The sequence below is a fragment of the Myotis lucifugus genome, unplaced genomic scaffold (genome assembly GCF_000147115.1).
Source record: "Myotis lucifugus unplaced genomic scaffold, Myoluc2.0 scaffold_40, whole genome shotgun sequence".
NCBI lineage: Eukaryota > Metazoa > Chordata > Mammalia > Chiroptera > Vespertilionidae > Myotis > Myotis lucifugus.
The window spans coordinates 2,284,399-2,300,451 of record NW_005871088.1 but is presented as its reverse complement, the minus strand read 5'-3'; the positions used below and the strand labels follow the sequence as shown (position 1 = coordinate 2,300,451).

General features: G+C 48.9%; 1 protein-coding gene across 1 annotated transcript; it reads right to left on the bottom strand.

The window, feature by feature from the left end:
- Positions 1–271: 271 nt before the first annotated feature.
- LOC102433551 (melanoma-associated antigen 10-like) lies at positions 272–988 on the bottom strand. The gene has a single exon (XM_006087795.1). It carries the CDS (start codon positions 986–988, stop codon positions 272–274), a length of 717 nt encoding a protein of 238 aa, XP_006087857.1.
- Positions 989–16,053: the final 15,065 nt, after the last annotated feature.

Below are 16,053 nucleotides of genomic sequence, written 5' to 3'. Positions count from 1 at the left end.
TGTCATTTACAAACTTACATGCTAAAAGTTTATGAAAACTTCTATGTAAAGAACATTAGAAAATTTCCTTAACAATTCACAAAATAATAAATCATAAATTTCTCAATCACAATAGGAGCCTAAACGTTTCCCTGGGCCTCACTACTGGTTTTTTCTCAAACACAGAGTTGAAAATTGGACACACTTTATGCCCAGCAAAAGAAGTTAATGCACATGGACCTGGAAAGTGCCTGGATGCAACTCTGGCTCAGGCATAGTGTTTCTCATTGCACTAAGGCTCTTCAGGCAGGCATGGGAGGAAATGGAAATCCCTATTAGCCATGGCCACAAACTGGAGGGCTTTTGCCCTGGTGGTCTCAGCGTGGGCCCTGGGGCCCCACAGGAACTCATAGCGTGCAGGATTGCTATTGGGCACCTGGCGGTACACCAGGTACTGTTCCTGCACCCAAACTTTGGTGATGAGCTCCCTGGGCTCCCCATAGAGCCAATGTACCTTCCCATCATGCACCTCTAAATCATTCAGTACAGCCCAGATTTTCTCCTCAGGGGCACAATCACCCTGTGAGGCGATCACACACAGAAGTGTGACCAGGAGGCTTGTGTTGGGAAATCTCTGCTCATCGCTCACCATCCCATCATAGGTTAGCCCCAAGGCAGTGGCCAGGACATAGGTGTGGGTACTGGGGTCTACTTCCGTCACAACAATACCAAAAACCAACTCAATGCTCTCAACAGCAGCACTGAAGAGCTCAGGAAAGTGGTCCTGGTGCTCTTTGATGACACTACTCAGTATTTCTGCCTTTGTGGTTGGCTCCTTTGCACGATACTTCAGGATCAGGAACTTCACCATTTCCATCATCTTCGAACGCAGTGCTTTGTGGAGCAAGGAATCAGCATCATCTTCAGGGCCTCCCTCAGTGTTTGGACCCTCTTCATCTCGGATGCTGGAGCTCCCATCTTCAGGTTGGCTACATGGAAAGGCTTCCATGGCATGGGGGGAGGGGCAGGCACGCTCAGGACTCTGGGGAGGACTTGGTGTCTCAGCAGCAGACACCTCCTCTAGGTTGTCTATAAACAGGACTGAGGGGGAGGAGGAGAGAGACAGGACATCTTCCTCCTCCTCTTCCTCCTCCTCCTGCATAGCCCAGAACAGCTGCTCCGCCATCAAGTGGGGGATCTCAATTGGATACGGAAAGTCTTCCTCAGGCTTCAACGGCTCATTCATATGATGACCAGGCATGATGACTCGTGCTCGAACAGTGACCGAGTGTGGGCAGAAGATGGGCGATGAGGAACCCGGGCCTGGGGGAGAGTGTGAGTGTGAGAGGCATGAGCTGAGAAACACACCCTAGGTGGCTCTGACAAAGCTGACTTCCAGGTCTCTGCTTTAGGGGTGAACATGGGCCTCACAGGGCTCACTCCTGATCAGCCTGCCCACTAAGAACCTGAAGTAGGAAGTGACATGAATGTTCAGGGTATAGAAGGCACAGCACAGGGCTCTGTACCTGACGGTGGGGTATGGAGGTGTCAGGCAATGTGAGGACCCTCTGACAAGGGTGGAGAGCCCATATGGATATATTCATGGTCAACACCTCACCTTAATTCCTAGCACTTCCAGGCCTCCTGCTGCTCTGTGACCTGAGAATATGTAGACTAGACCAAGGCCTTCACCTCCTCCAATCCGGGGCCTCTTCTGGAGGGAACAAAGGGGCACCTCAGCATGCACATGACAAGCACTTTCCTGGGACCCCAAAGCTGACAGGAGGGGCGGCAGGACTCTGTGAAGTCCCCTCTGTTGTGGGTGGGAGGTTCCTCCTTGCACATATAGGATCCTCACCTTTCCCCTGCCAGGGCCTGGCCCCTCACTGCCTTCTGCTGGCATGAGGTCAAACTCTCAGAACAAGACCACACACACCTGACACTGCAGTGAAGAAACGGAGGGGGCCCCACATGTAGTCCCGCTCCAAGAGGATCAAGAAGGGGTGACTGAAGATTTGGGTCCATCTATCCTGGGTTAAGGCTCTGATCATTTCTCACCAGGACGCACTGCAGGGCAGGGGTCCTCAAACTACGGCCCGCAGGCCACATGCGGCCCACTGAAAACATTTATCAGGCCCGCCGGGTGCTTTTGCCGCCGCTGTGTGCATAGGAAATTGTTCATAGTTTTTTTTAAACTATAGTCCAGCCCTCCAACGGTCTGAGGGACAGTGAAGTGGCCCCCTGTTTAAAAAGTTTGAGGACCCCTGCTGCAGGGTTTCAGACCACTCTCTCTGCTGACTGAGCCCAATCTACTTAGACTTAGGCTTCACCTCCCTGAGATACAGGAGTAGGAAGTGAGCTGAAGTAATCCAGGCACTATTCCGAGTTTCCCCATTGCTGACAGAGGAGGCAAGGTAGGTCTGGCTTCCGATTTGCTCTGCTTCCCTTCAGGGCTCACCTTGATTCCTTGCAGGATCTGGGACTCCTCTCTGTTGACAAAATGTGGATCCGGTGGATGATAGGACGTGTGATCTCACACCAACGTCCTCACCTTGCTGAGAGCTCTGAGACAAAAGTGAACAGGAGCTCCATCTGCCCCCACCCCTGTCCAGGTTCCCACACAACTGACACCAGGGCCTGGGCCCATCCATTCTGGGTACAGAGTTCCCTTAGTCTGGCCTCAGGATACTTGCCTTTCTTCCTGGCCTGGCCTGGATCTGAATCCAGCTGACCCGATTTCACCCTGAATAACTGTCCTCAGTGAGAAAAGCTCAGGAGGAGCAGGCATGTGGAAAGGGAGAGCATGTCACACCCAGGTACCCCTGCCTGGGGAATCTGGATGCTGAGGACAGGACACTCCCTGATGCTGAGGGCTCTCTTCTTTTCTCGGGGAGCACATAACTGAAGTTTCCCACAAGAAAGGATTCACACTTTTAATGACCCTTCCACAACCTCAGCTCCTCTTTGTATGAACTGAAGCCATTCCCTATGACCAAGGCCCTGTCCTTCCCGAGTGCCCTGAGACAAACGTGTGAGGGAACCACCTCTGCAGACCCATGCCAGGCCTTTCCCAGGGCTGACAGCAGCACAGACTGGGTTCAGGGCACCCATTGTCTGGAGTGTGGTATCCTCCTTCCTCCCCGAGCTACCCAGGTTTACTTGGAGAGTGCCTGGGACCTTTCCCTTCCGCTGAACTTAGAATGGAAACTGCAGGTCACCGAAACTGGCTTGGCTCAGTGGATAGAGCGTCGGCCTGCGGACTGAAGGGTCCCGGGTTCGATTCCGGTCGAGGACATGTACCTTGGTTTCGCACACATCCCCAGTGGGAGATGTGCAGGAGGCAGCTGATCGATGTTTCTCTCTCATCGATGTTTCTAACTCTCTATCTCTCTCCCTTCTTCTCTGTAAAAAATCAATAAAATATATTTAAAAAAAAAACTGCAGGCCATGTCCACCATCTCTCTGTGACCTCCAAGGTGGACTTTAAGACACACCACATTGACTATCGTGCCGAGTGACCCAGTTGTGCCAGCAGAGCCTAAGCCAGCTGGCCCCTGTTTTTACTGGGGTGGGAGATACCACCATCCTGCCTCAAGGCCTACACTTTAATTACCAGCATTGCCTGGCACACCTCCCATGTTGTCCTGAATCCAGCACCTTCAGGACAATGCCCTCACCTCCCTTTGCCACTCCTAAGGTAGAAGTCTGGAAGCAACCCAAATCCACAGGCCTACCATGAGGCTTTCAGGTGCTGCTGGCAGGAACAGGCACACTGCGGATATTTATGGCCTTGACCAAGCCTCAGGCATACATACTTCAAGGTGTGCTAGGGGCTTCCTGAATCCTAACTCGGGTCCTTACCTGGTATCCTGGCAGAGCCCTGCAGCCCTTCTTTGCCTACCTGGAGCCTGACCACTCAGCCCTCAGTGGGTGGAGTCCACTTGTCTTCCTGCAGGATCCTCACGGTGACTCCTGGCTGGAGCTGGAACCTCCTCTCTGTCAACGTGAGATGCCCAAGTCAGGAAGAGAGCATGTGGTCATGGACCAGGGGCCTCCCAGGGTTCACAGTAGGGGTAATGTGGGGCATCTCTGTTGTGGGGGCCGGGTTCCCTCAGTCTTCCCTTTGCATGTTCACCTAGACTCCGGGCAAGACCCGGGTCCTCCCCTCTGCCGCCTTTGTGGTTCCCCCTGAACTGCCAGGGCTGACATCAGGTCTGGGCTTCTGCGGTTCCTCTCTGCATGGTCATCCACCATAGGGCCTCCCAACACTTGGAGCAGGGCAGACTTCTGTGGACTCCCCTCTGGTTAGGGCTCCTGGATTCCCTCAGTCCTCCCTTGGGGTCCTCACATTGACTCTTCCCTCTGCCCACCTGAGACCCTGCTCCTTATACCAAACCCCAGAGCTTGTCAGAACCATATTTGAAAGTCAGGAAAAGCACCTTGACTCTGGACAGTGCTTCTGCATCCCTTCTGTGGACCTGAGGGAGGCCCTATAGTGTTCATCAAGTTTCCAGTCTCCCTCAGACCTGAATGCTGTAATCAGAAGACACCCCATGTGGTCACCAGCCCTGTGGCCTTCCAAGGCCGAGAGCAAAGTGGGGTTTTGTGCAGCCTCTACACTGGGAGTCCTGGGTCCCCTCTGTCCTGACACAGGGTCCACATAGTTACCCTGGCAGGTCCTGGGTCCTTCCTCTGCCTCTCTGGGGTTGGTTTGTGTACGAAACCCCACAGTGTCACAGACCCTGATGTGAAGGCATTAAATGCCACTTGAGTCTGGGTAGTACTACTGCCCTCCTCTCTGTGGACCTGATTCTCTATATGGCTTTTTTTATTTTTATTTTTTAATTTTTTAGTAATTCTTTATTATTGAAAGAACTAAAGGCCCGATGCACGAAATTTATGCAAGAATAGGCCTTCCTTGCCCTGGCTGTCGGCACCAGCTTCCCTCTGGCACCTGAGACCTGGGCTTCCCTCACGGCCCTGGCTTCCGGCCCTGGCTTGCTGAGGAAGGACGTCCTGAAGGGTGTCCAGTCTAATTAGCATATAATGCTTTTACTATTGTAGATTACAAATTACCCCCTCCACCCCACCTCTGTCCCCTTCCCCCACCCTCACCACCCAATCATCTGTGTCCATGGGCCACGCTTATACGCATACAAGGTTCATGGTTGATTACTTCAGACCCTCCCCACCTTCCCTCTGAGATTCCCCAATCTGTCCCATGCTTGCATGTGTCTGTATCTATTTGGTTCATCAGTTTACTTTGTAACTTCGATTCACATATGAGTGTGATCATGTGATATCTATCTTCCTCTGACTGGCTTACTTCACTTAGCACGATACTCTCCAGGTCCCTCCATGCTGTCTCAAAGGGTAAGAGACCCTTCCCTTTATACAGCTGCATAGTATTCCATTGCATACATGTACCACTGCCTTTTCATCAGGTCATTGATGGGCACCTGGGCTGTTTCCACATCTTAGCTATTGTAAACTGTGCTGCTATGAACATAGGGGTGCATACATTCTTTCTCATTGGTCTTTCCGGTTTCTTAGGGAAATATTCCTAGAAGTGTGGTCCCCTACACTTTTTACCAAGTCCTGAGTCTCACTCAGTCCTGGATACAGAAGTCAGGAAACTCGGCACTTGGTCTTTCACCAGGGAACATCCCAAGGCTGATAGCAGGGTAGGGTTTATGGGATCCCCTGGTTGTGGGGCTCAGGGTGCCCTCCATCGTCCTGTGGCTGTGTTCCTTACAGTGAGCCCCAGCGTACCTCAGACCTGCATGCGGAAGTCAGGACACACCTCACAGGGTCATCTGACATGTGGTCTCCCATGGCTTGTAGCAGGGGAGGCCCTTTATGGGGTCCCATTATTGTGGGGTCCTGGGTCCTGTCTGTTCTCTCTCAGCGGACCTGTGGCTCTGCTCCTTACACCAAATCCAATGCGTGAGATCACCCCTCCCCCACCCTCAGGAGGCCTGCCCAATGGACACTGTTCTGGGGTCCAGGGCCCCCAATCTCCCTCAGGGTCCTCAACTTGACAGCAGCAGGACCTGGGGTCCCCCCTGTGCTGCCTGAAGCCCTGCTCCTTCTACCAACCCCCCCGTGTCTCTCAGACCCAATGCAGAAATCACAAAGCACAATGCATGAGAGCACCCCTCCCCCACCCCCAGGAGGCCTGCCCGATGGACACTGTTCTGGGGTCCACGCACCCCAATCTCCCTCAGGGTCCCCACACTGACTCCAGGCAGGTCCCGGACCCCCTCTGCCGACCTGAGATGCTGCCGTGACACGGAGCCGCCCGAGGGTCTCAGACCCGGAGGACCCGGAAGTCAGGCCTCGCCGCTCGTGGTCACCCCGCGCCTTGGGGCTCCCGGGACTGACTGCTCTGGGCCCAGAGTCACCTTGTCCCCCCCACGGCCTCACCATGAGGCCTGCGGGTCCTGGGACTCTCCCTCTGTGAACCCGGAGGCCGGACCCCCACACGGAGGCCGTCACCCCCGAGACCCCAGGGGAGGCCTGTGGGCCTCACTCCCCAGGGCTCCCGGCAGGGGCTGAACTAGCTCCCCGGGACCTCCCTCTGGTCCTCACCCTGATTCCAGGCAGAGCCTGGGCCCGCTGGTGCCGACCTGAGGTGGCTCCCCTCAGCGCCTGTCCTGCCGCCCCTCCCCCGCTCTCTGAGCAGGTGGGCGAGGGGGGCAGGAAGTAGTTCTCAGTAAGACGCCCCACACCGGACTCTCAGTGCTGACAGGAGGGCCTCCCTGGTCCTGGGGCCTCCGTCGTCCATCAGGGTCATACCTGGACTCTGTAGCACTGGACTCCTGCCCTCTACGGACCCGAAGCCGGCCTCCCAAAGATGGCGCTCTCCTCTCTCAGACTTCTCAGGCAGAAGTCAATGAGTCAGTGACATCACTTCCGGAAAGCAATTGTGGGGTCACCCAGGCCTGCTGACCAGGGCAGAGTTCCACTCTTTGTGCCCAGCCCCCCCTTCTAGTACCTGGGCTGGATGGCCTGGGCCCCCACCCTGTGCTGACCGGGTCTGTGCCCCTCAGGCCAAGTGTCGGTCTCCCAGGTCCCTCTAGGAGGGACTCTGCCTTGCCTTCCCTTTATCTCAGAAAAGGGTCCCTGGACTTCGGAACCTGTGGCTCTGCTCCTTACACCAAACCCCAGTCTCTCACACCGGACGCAGAAGTCACCCCACCCCACCCCGCCCTGTAGAACCCCGCCCAATGGTCCTCCCAGGACTGAAGATTCTGGGGTCTAGGGCCCCCAATCTCCCTCAGGGTCCCCATACTGACTCCGGGCAGGTCCCGGACCCCCTCTGCCGACCTGAGACGCTGCCGTGACACCGAGCCGCCCAAGGGTCTCAGACCCGGAGGACCCGGAAGTCAGGCCTCGCCGCTTGCGGTCACCCCGCGCCTTGGGGCCCCCGGGACTGACTGCTCTGGGCCCAGAGTCACCTTGTCCCCCCCCACGGCCTCACCATGAGGCCTGCGGGTCCTGGGACCCTCCCTCTGTGAACCCGGAGGCCGGACCCCCACACGGAGGCCGTCACCCCCGGGACCCCAGGGGTGGCCTGTGGGCCTCACTCCCCAGGGCTCCCGGCAGGGGCTGAACTAGCTCCCCGGGGACCTCCGTCTGGTCCTCACCCTGATTCCAGGCAGACCCTGGGCCTTGCCGGTGCCGACCTGAGGTGGCTCCCCTCAGCGGTTGTCCGGTCTACCGACCCGAAGCCGGTCTACCGACCCGAAGCCGGCCTCCCAAAGATGGCGCTCAGCTCCCTCAGGCTTCTCAGGCGGAAGTCAATGAGTCAGTGACATCACTTCCGGACACCAACTGTGGGGTCACCCAGGCCTGCTGACCAGGGTGGAGTTCCATTCTTTGTGCCCAGCCCCCCCTTCTGGTCCCTACCTGGGCTGGATGGCCTGGGCCCCCCACCCTGTGCTGACCTGGTCTGTGCCCCACAGGCCAAGTGTCGGCCTCCCCAAGTCCCTCTGGGTCCTAGTGTCCGGAAGGTGGGCGGGAGTGTGCAGCCGGACAGCCCCGCCTGAGGTACCCGGATCTGACAGGAGCACCAGAGCTGGGTCCCGGGGTGGGCCCTCTGTGGGGGCGGGAGGAGCCCTCAGTCCTTACTTGGAGGGTCCTCACAGCCCTGGCTTGGACACCGTGGTCACATCACGGTTCCCAGAGGGGGCGCTGCAGAGCCATGGTCCCTGGGGAGCATCAGACCCTAACTGCATCCCCTGCCCCGACTTCCCATGGTGCCTCTGCACCAGACCGCCTGGCACCATGGAAACATTGTGTTCTACATGTTTCCTTTCAGTATAGTCGCTGAGCTATAGCAGGGATTCGGAGAGGGCCTGTGGTTTCGGGGTTATCTGTCTACCTTTGCTTGTCATTGCAGGCTTTTTTTCTTTTTGATCCTCATTTATAGTAATTATTACATTTTGCACCTCTACCTAGTTTGTATACATTTTATTTATGCATACATCTTTGCATATATGTATATACATGTATAAATCTGGATATGTAGTGTATGTGTACACATATAGCCTAAATGTTGATCAGGCGTGTTTATATATCTATAGGTGCCCATACACTATATATATATATATATATATATATTTATATTTATATTTATATTTATATTTATATTTATATATATTTATATATATTTATATTTATATATATATATATATATATATTTATATTTATATTTTATATATGCATGGATGTCTATGTCCTATGTATTTCCATATACTAGACAAGTTACTTTATGAAAGCTTACCTAATCTTACTATTCATGATTTACTCTGATACTTGCTTTTCTACTCCTTCTCTATTCTTTATAATCTATTGAAACGATACTTTTTGAAAGGCCAGTCCTCAACCACTTCCCAGCTCCCCCACACAACCACTCAACCACACATGCCAGCTCACCAGTCTTGTGTCCCCAAGGGGCTTGCTCATATTAAGTTGTTTAGATTTTATTGTTGAATACTCCCCCAGCCCTTGCCCTCCAATCTCTTCCTTAGATATTTTCCCTCCGTTTATTTAGGGAGCAGAAGTCATCAGTCCAAGCTTAATTGTTTTTTGGGCAACACCTGTATAGCACTAAATTTGTAAAATTTTAAGCAGAATCAACATATTTTCAATATTGTGTTTCCCATGAATGAATATGGAAACTGCTCTATTATTTGGCGCTTTTTTTTTTAACCTGAATCCCTCAATATTATTTTTAGTTGACTCTTTTTAAATTAGGATACTTCTTGGTTAAGTTTTGGCTTTTATAACTGTGGTCAACGAGATTTTTGTATTCCATGTTCTAATTGTTATAGCTTTGTGTGGGAAGGTTTTGTTATTGCTATGGTGATCTTCCATACAGTTTATTATGCATTTGAGTAATCCAGACATCCATTTTTGAATTTTCTAGCTAGATGACCATATTATCAACAGATATTGTTTGTTTCTCTTCCATATTCACACCTCATATTTACTTTTATACCCACAGCCCGCATCTCTGACTTGTCCCTGCCTTTAATGGAAATGCTTTTAATGTTTCACACTTAAGCAGGTTGCTCTCAATTTTAGGAAATGGAAATTTCCTTTTGGCTGAGTTTGTTCAAAGTTATTTCCCTGAACTCATATTAAAGGTTTTGGTTTGTTTGTCTGTTTTGTGTGTGTGTGTGTGTGTGTGTGTGTGTGTGTGTCTGTGTGTGTGTTTTGCAAGGATGTCTCTCTGTAGCCATTGGCATGAAAAAATTTTTTTCTACTGTATTTTGTGTGCATGGATTTGCAATAGAATTTTTTATAACATTAAATCCTCATTTTATTTATTGGATATAGGCTGATAGGCTGCTTGTTCATATAATGCACTGTTGAGTTGAATATGCCATTAGTATGTACAGGCTATTTTATGCTATGTGAATGAACTTGTTCCAAAAGGTCTGTTTGTGGAAATTCCTCTGGATTTTGAATAAAAGAAAGGTAGCCTGGGAGGATGAGTTGTACAATTGCCCATCTTTTTGTATACTTTGGAAAAGTCAGCATAAGAGTCTGATGAGTTCTCCCTGACCATTTGATAGAACTTCCCAGACCATTTGATAGAACTTCCCTTTGAACCTTTCTTTTTTCTGGAACATTTGAGGGTAGCTTCAGCTTTGAATCCAAGTTTCAGTTTGTGGCTGTATCAAAGTTTATTAATGAATTCACCTCTTGAAGGAAGACTTGGTTGGCAATTATGAATCAAACTGCTCTAATCATGCATCGTTTTGGTGTTTTTTATGGACCTCAAATTCACTTGATAAAACTGACGACTAGGGTTTCTGAATCGAATGGCAAGTCCATGTTTGACTTTATAAGAATATGCCAAACTTTCTTCTAAAGTGGCTGTAACATTTTCTTCCCTATTAACAATGAAGGAGAGTTTCTCATCCTCTCCCAAATTTGGCACTTTCAGTTTTGGGGACTCTAATCCATTCTGATAGCTTTGCAGTTGAATATTTTCTGTAGTTTACATTTTCATTTTCTTCATGAGAAACGATGCTGAGCATGCTTTTGTGTGCTTTTTATTTTCTTTAGTGTGAGATCTATGGTATATATCCTGTTTGGTGAAGTGTCCTTAAGTCAGTTATATATTTGTATTGTTTTGTTTATTTCCATCAGGTAGTTAAAATTATGTATTTGGGACATGAGTCCCTCATGAGATATGAGGCTTAAAATATTTTCTCCCTGTCTCTGATATGCCCAACTTGAGATAGTTTTCATCAGGTATCTCCTCTATAAAGTTACTATTGTTCCTCCCATTTAGAAGGAAGTCACTAGACACAAGAGACCCTTAAAGAGTGGGGTTATGCGCTAACCGGTTTGGCTCAGTGGATAGAGCGTCAGCCTGCGGACTCAAGGGTCCCAGGTTCGATTCCAGTCAAGGGCATGTACCTTGGTTGCGGGCACATCCCCAGTAGGGGGTGAGCAAGAGGCAGCTGATCGATGTTTCTCTCTCATTGATGTTTCTAACTCTCTATCCCTCTCCATTCCTCTCTGTAAAAAATCAATAAAATACATTTTTTTTTTAAAAAAAGAGTGGTGTAATGGCCCACCTCGTTGGAGAGTGGGTATCTACATGATTGGTTTAGAGTGCAGGTACTCCAAGGGAGATTTTTCTACTCTTACACATTTATGGATTTACTCAAACCCTGGTTTATCTCAGTAGGATATTTTCTTTTTGCTTTGTATGACAATCAATACTACTTTATTTTTTTGTTCAACTTTTTCCTTTTTTGGCCATTTGAAGTTCTTTCCTTTGGTTCTTATGTCCCCTTGACTACTTCCAGTATTGTATTTTTTAGCACCACCTCACTTTCTGCCACTACAAGATGTTGTAAGCTGTCTTATCTGTTCCCTGCTCTAGTCATAGCATAAGCCACCTCCCCATGAATTTCTGCTTCCTTCTATTACAGAATGGTATTAGAAACCTAGATGTGGGCACTTGGTGGGCTCATGATTCCTGGAGTGTTTTTGTTCTAGCTGTCTCAGTTGAGAGTGAAAGTAAACATAAGTGTGTTTATTAGCCTATGTATATACATATATCTATAAATATATATGTCACTATAGGTATCTGTGTTAAGCTTAACACAAATTCATACTGATGTCTCCAGCTCTAACCCATTATTACTGCAAGGGACCTCTGGTCTGCTCCCTTGAATTATCTCTAACCCTTTACTCTATCAGTGAGAATTCTGGCTCCCAACATCCACAATCCTTATCATTCTTGGCCACCTCCAGGATATATGTATAGTAGTTTCAGATTGAAAACTAATACCCCTGTGGGAAATACATCTACATTTATGATTCATATACACTTCTACTCATTAAGGAGTGACAGACAGAATTAAGGGACATGAAAAATGCAATGTATAACCTAATTTGGTTTCATTACAAACAAAGAAATATGTGGGAGAATTGCAGCCATCTGACTGTGAAAGGAATAGTAGAAGATACACTGAATTGTTGGTTTGTCTGGATGATAAAAATTATGTTTTAAAGTCCTTGAGTTTTCACCCTCAGGTATGTAGGAGTGAGCTGACTTGGTATCTGAGATTTGGTTCAAAGAGCTTCAGCAAGAAAATTAAAAATGAAGGAAGGAAGGAAGTAAAGGAGGAAGGGACAAAGGGAGAAAGGAAGGAATGGAGTGGGTAAGCAAGGAAGAGGAAAAAGAAAAGGAGGAAGCGAAACAAGAAAAAATGAATGGAGCACATAAGGCACCATATCAATGCTCCTGGGTGATAGGAAAACTGGAGTTTTTATTGTGTTCTTTAGTGTTGAGTATGTTTGACAATTTTATGGTAACAGTTAAACGTGGAGACTTAGCACCATATCATGAAATAGAGTAGTTAATTACACATATAAATGGGCAATGATAAGGAGGTTATTTAGGTCCTAAGATGGAGCCAATCATCAGAGTTTAGGGACATTCTGGTGGCTCCTTCTGTCTGTTCCAATATGGTTTGTCCCTGTGGCCTGGTTTCTTTTTAATAAGAAAAACACTTTTAAAACCTTATCAGAGAAACACAGGGAAATGCTTTTCATCTAGAAGGCATCAAATGCATGCGGGCTGAATTGTATTTGCACCAAAAAGTAACCGGCTTTCATGGTGAGAGCACAATGGACCAAGTCAGAGGGAGTCTTGTGGACAAGCATATGTGATGTGCAGACTACCTGTGGGGGAAGTGCAAACTAGCCTGTAGGAGTTGAGGGTGTGGTCATGAGCAAGGCCTCCGGGGACCTCACAATGGCCTTGAGCCATTGATGGACACAGAAAGGCTCTGCCTCCACGACATGGACAGTGCTGTTCAGAGCCACAGGTTCCAAAGCTGCCTAGAAAATCGTGTCAATATTGAAAGGGGAAGCCTGGGACAGGAACACAGTGTGGGCCACAGCAAAGATGCAAAGCAGGTGAGGATGCACTCTGAGCTGCCATGAATAACTCACATCTTTCATATGCTGATTCTAACCTCTCCACCACCCAAAGAAAACGCTGACTTTGATTAAGGGGTAGGGACACATGGGAGCTCAAGAGGGCACAGAAAGGCTTTGAGGGGATGATCCCTGTGTCTTGCTGGGCATAGTACGTGGTCTATGGTGAGCTGTCAACTGACATTAATTTGGATTTCAAAGACTCTGTGTTGCGATTATTTTCTCCAGAGAATATCTCAACTTAAAAACATCTTGGCCCCCTTAGGGGAATGTCCTTACTTCCTTCCATAAACCATTAATTTCTAGCTCCAGAGTCATGATCTGCAGGTGTTTGGAGTCCCAGGCCACAGATTCAGCAACCAGAGGGTCATCACAACTAGATACCAGATTTCTGGAATGTTTTCCCATTGACATCCAGGACACAAACCCCTTTGGAGTAGACACTGCCTTGTCCAAGCTCTGCTATCCCTCTCTTGCACCCAGTGTGAGACTTTGGCATCCTGCATACACAGCCTATAATACATGGGGGAGCACTGGTTTGAAATGACCTTGCTGCTCAGCAAAGACTTGTGGTCAGCCCTGTCATAGAACCACCAGATGTCATCAGACAGGCCTCTGTTGTGTTCTGGATCCAGTCAGTGAGGCAGGAACCTCCCTCCTGCCCTCTGCAGTGTTGCCATATTATAGACCAAGAGCCTTGCCCATTCCAGGACAACCTTGCCTTACCTTCCCTTTATCTCAGAATAGGGTCACTGGACTTCTGCACCTGCACTCCAGCCCAACCCTGCCAAGTCAAGTCAGAAACCTGGTGGTGAGGCCTCTCTTCCTGTTGTCTTTCCCTCCACAGGTTCCAGTTCTTCCAGTCTACCTCCATTTCCAGTCCATGTCCAGAGTGTCCCAATAGCCCCTATAAAACTGCCATCCCTCTGGATGATGACAGCAGATTCCCTATGGGTCTCTTGGTCCCTCCTATGGGTTTCCCACTCTCTTCTGCACCCACTAGTCAGATAAATTTTTTAAACATGCAAGATGAATGTGCTCCCCTTGCTGCTTTTCTCATAGAGTCCTTCAGGCATATTTTTGATGCAGAAAGTGGAAGTGGGGAGCTTGTTTGGATCATGGGCACTTGCACTGAGTATACTTTCATGGGTGGGCAGGAGGGGAGGGGGGAACTAGGACTTGGGAGCAATTCATGTGGAGCAGTCAAGTGATGAAGGTCCCTGAGTGCAGGGTAATTGAGTGAAAATGGGAGTGCTTGAGTTTTCCCCCCTTTTCTCCACCTGCCTGGGCCTCCCAGAATCCAGCAATATCTTCCCCCTCCCTTACACAAAAGGCAAATCCTGATCAGGAGGACAAGAGTGTCAGGGAGGGTAGATGAGTCTCCCTTCTTTGAGAAACTGAACCCAACCATGTAAACATAGAGTTCTAATAAGGAATTGTCTCACGTGGTTATGGAGGCTCAAGATGCTTTGGGTAAAACTCTCAAAAGGCTTACTTGTGCTTTTTCCGCTGTTGGCAACAGCCATCTGAAGGTTTGAGTTGTCTCTTAATAATGTCACACACACCCAATAAATAAACACTTATGACAATGGCCAATATTTGGTACAGTGACAACACCAAATGCTGCCAAGGATATGGAATGGCAGGAACTTGCATTCATTACCTGTGAAAAAGTGAAATAGTACAGCCGCATTGGAAGCTGTTTGGGCAGTTTCTTATAACAGTAAGCATAATTTTAACATATGATTCAGCAACTCCACATGTATTTACCCCAAGTTGATGATGCTGTATCTGTGTAGGCACATCTATTGTTAAAAATGTACCACTCTGGTTGGGGACATTGATAATGGCGGAGGGGCATTATACATATGAGGGAGTAAGGACTTACTAGGATATTTCTATACCATCATCTTTATTTTTCTCTGCCATCTAAAAGCGTTGTAAAAAATTAAGTCTTAAAACAAACACAATATGAACCATAGTATCCGAACAACAAAATTTGAGCAGGCCCTAAGGGAGACTGAAAATTGTGATGAACTGGCATTTGTGTCTGGGGTGGGAGTAGGGGGAGTAGGGAAGTTGGGGGGGCTATAGGCTGTATGACACAGATGACAGGGAAAATAGGAAGAAGGATTTTAAACTTATGCTCTATATCTTGGCACAAATGTGGGGCATTCAGACCACAAATGCCAATAACCTTAAGGGAATACCACTGCCTTGGGAAAGCTGGGACAGTTGAGGTATGTTATTCAGAGTCTATGCTAATAACCACCTGACAACCATCTCGGTGGGTTAGTGCTGGCTTTTCAAAAATTATTACCTGAATAGTATGTAAAGAACAGACTAATTAGAATAGTGAGTAGCAGAATAAATCATGTATGTTAAGAGTAAGTATTCTCTTATAAAATACCTGGGATAGTATATCATATAGAAATAAACATATAAATGCATATGTTCCATCCTACACTAATGAAAGACAAACATGCAAATTGACCATACTTTCGCTACGCCTTAAGCCACGCCCACCAGCCAATCATAGCGACTATATGCAATTTAACCCAACGAAGATGGCGGCCAGCAGCCACGGAGCTGGAGCGAGCAGGAGGCTTGCTTGCTCCAGTGATGGAAAAAGCCAAGGTTCCCCGCCTGCCACAGCCCGGCTCTGAGCTCCACTGAAAGCAACAAAGTTTCAATTATAGAAGGTAAATAAACCCCAGATACCTGCTTTCAGCCAGCCATGGCCACGGAGCTGAAGCGAGCAGTAGTGAGTTGCCCCTGGCGATGGAGGAAGCCAAGCTTTCCACAGGCCTCTGCTAAAGGCAACAAAGTTTCAATTATAGAAGGAAATAAATCCCAGAATAAAAAAAGAAAAGAAAAAAAGGAGAGGCTGGGACTTAAGTCGCAAGGGTGCTTGGCCAGCCTGAAAACGGCCCTCAGTCCCTCACCCAGACTGGCCAGGCACCCCAGTGGGGACCCCCCACCCTAAAGGGGGTGTGGCCAGCCTAAAAACAGCCATCAGCCCCTCACCCAGGCTGGCAAAACCTCCATGGGGTGAGGGTCCCCACTGGGGTGGACATCCTCCGAGGGGTCCCACACTGC

Bases quoted from the DNA above. Each gene is read 5' to 3' on its own strand.
- LOC102433551 (XM_006087795.1), bottom strand. From the start codon at position 988: ATGGAAGCCTTTCCATGTAGCCAACCTGAAGATGGGAGCTCCAGCATC.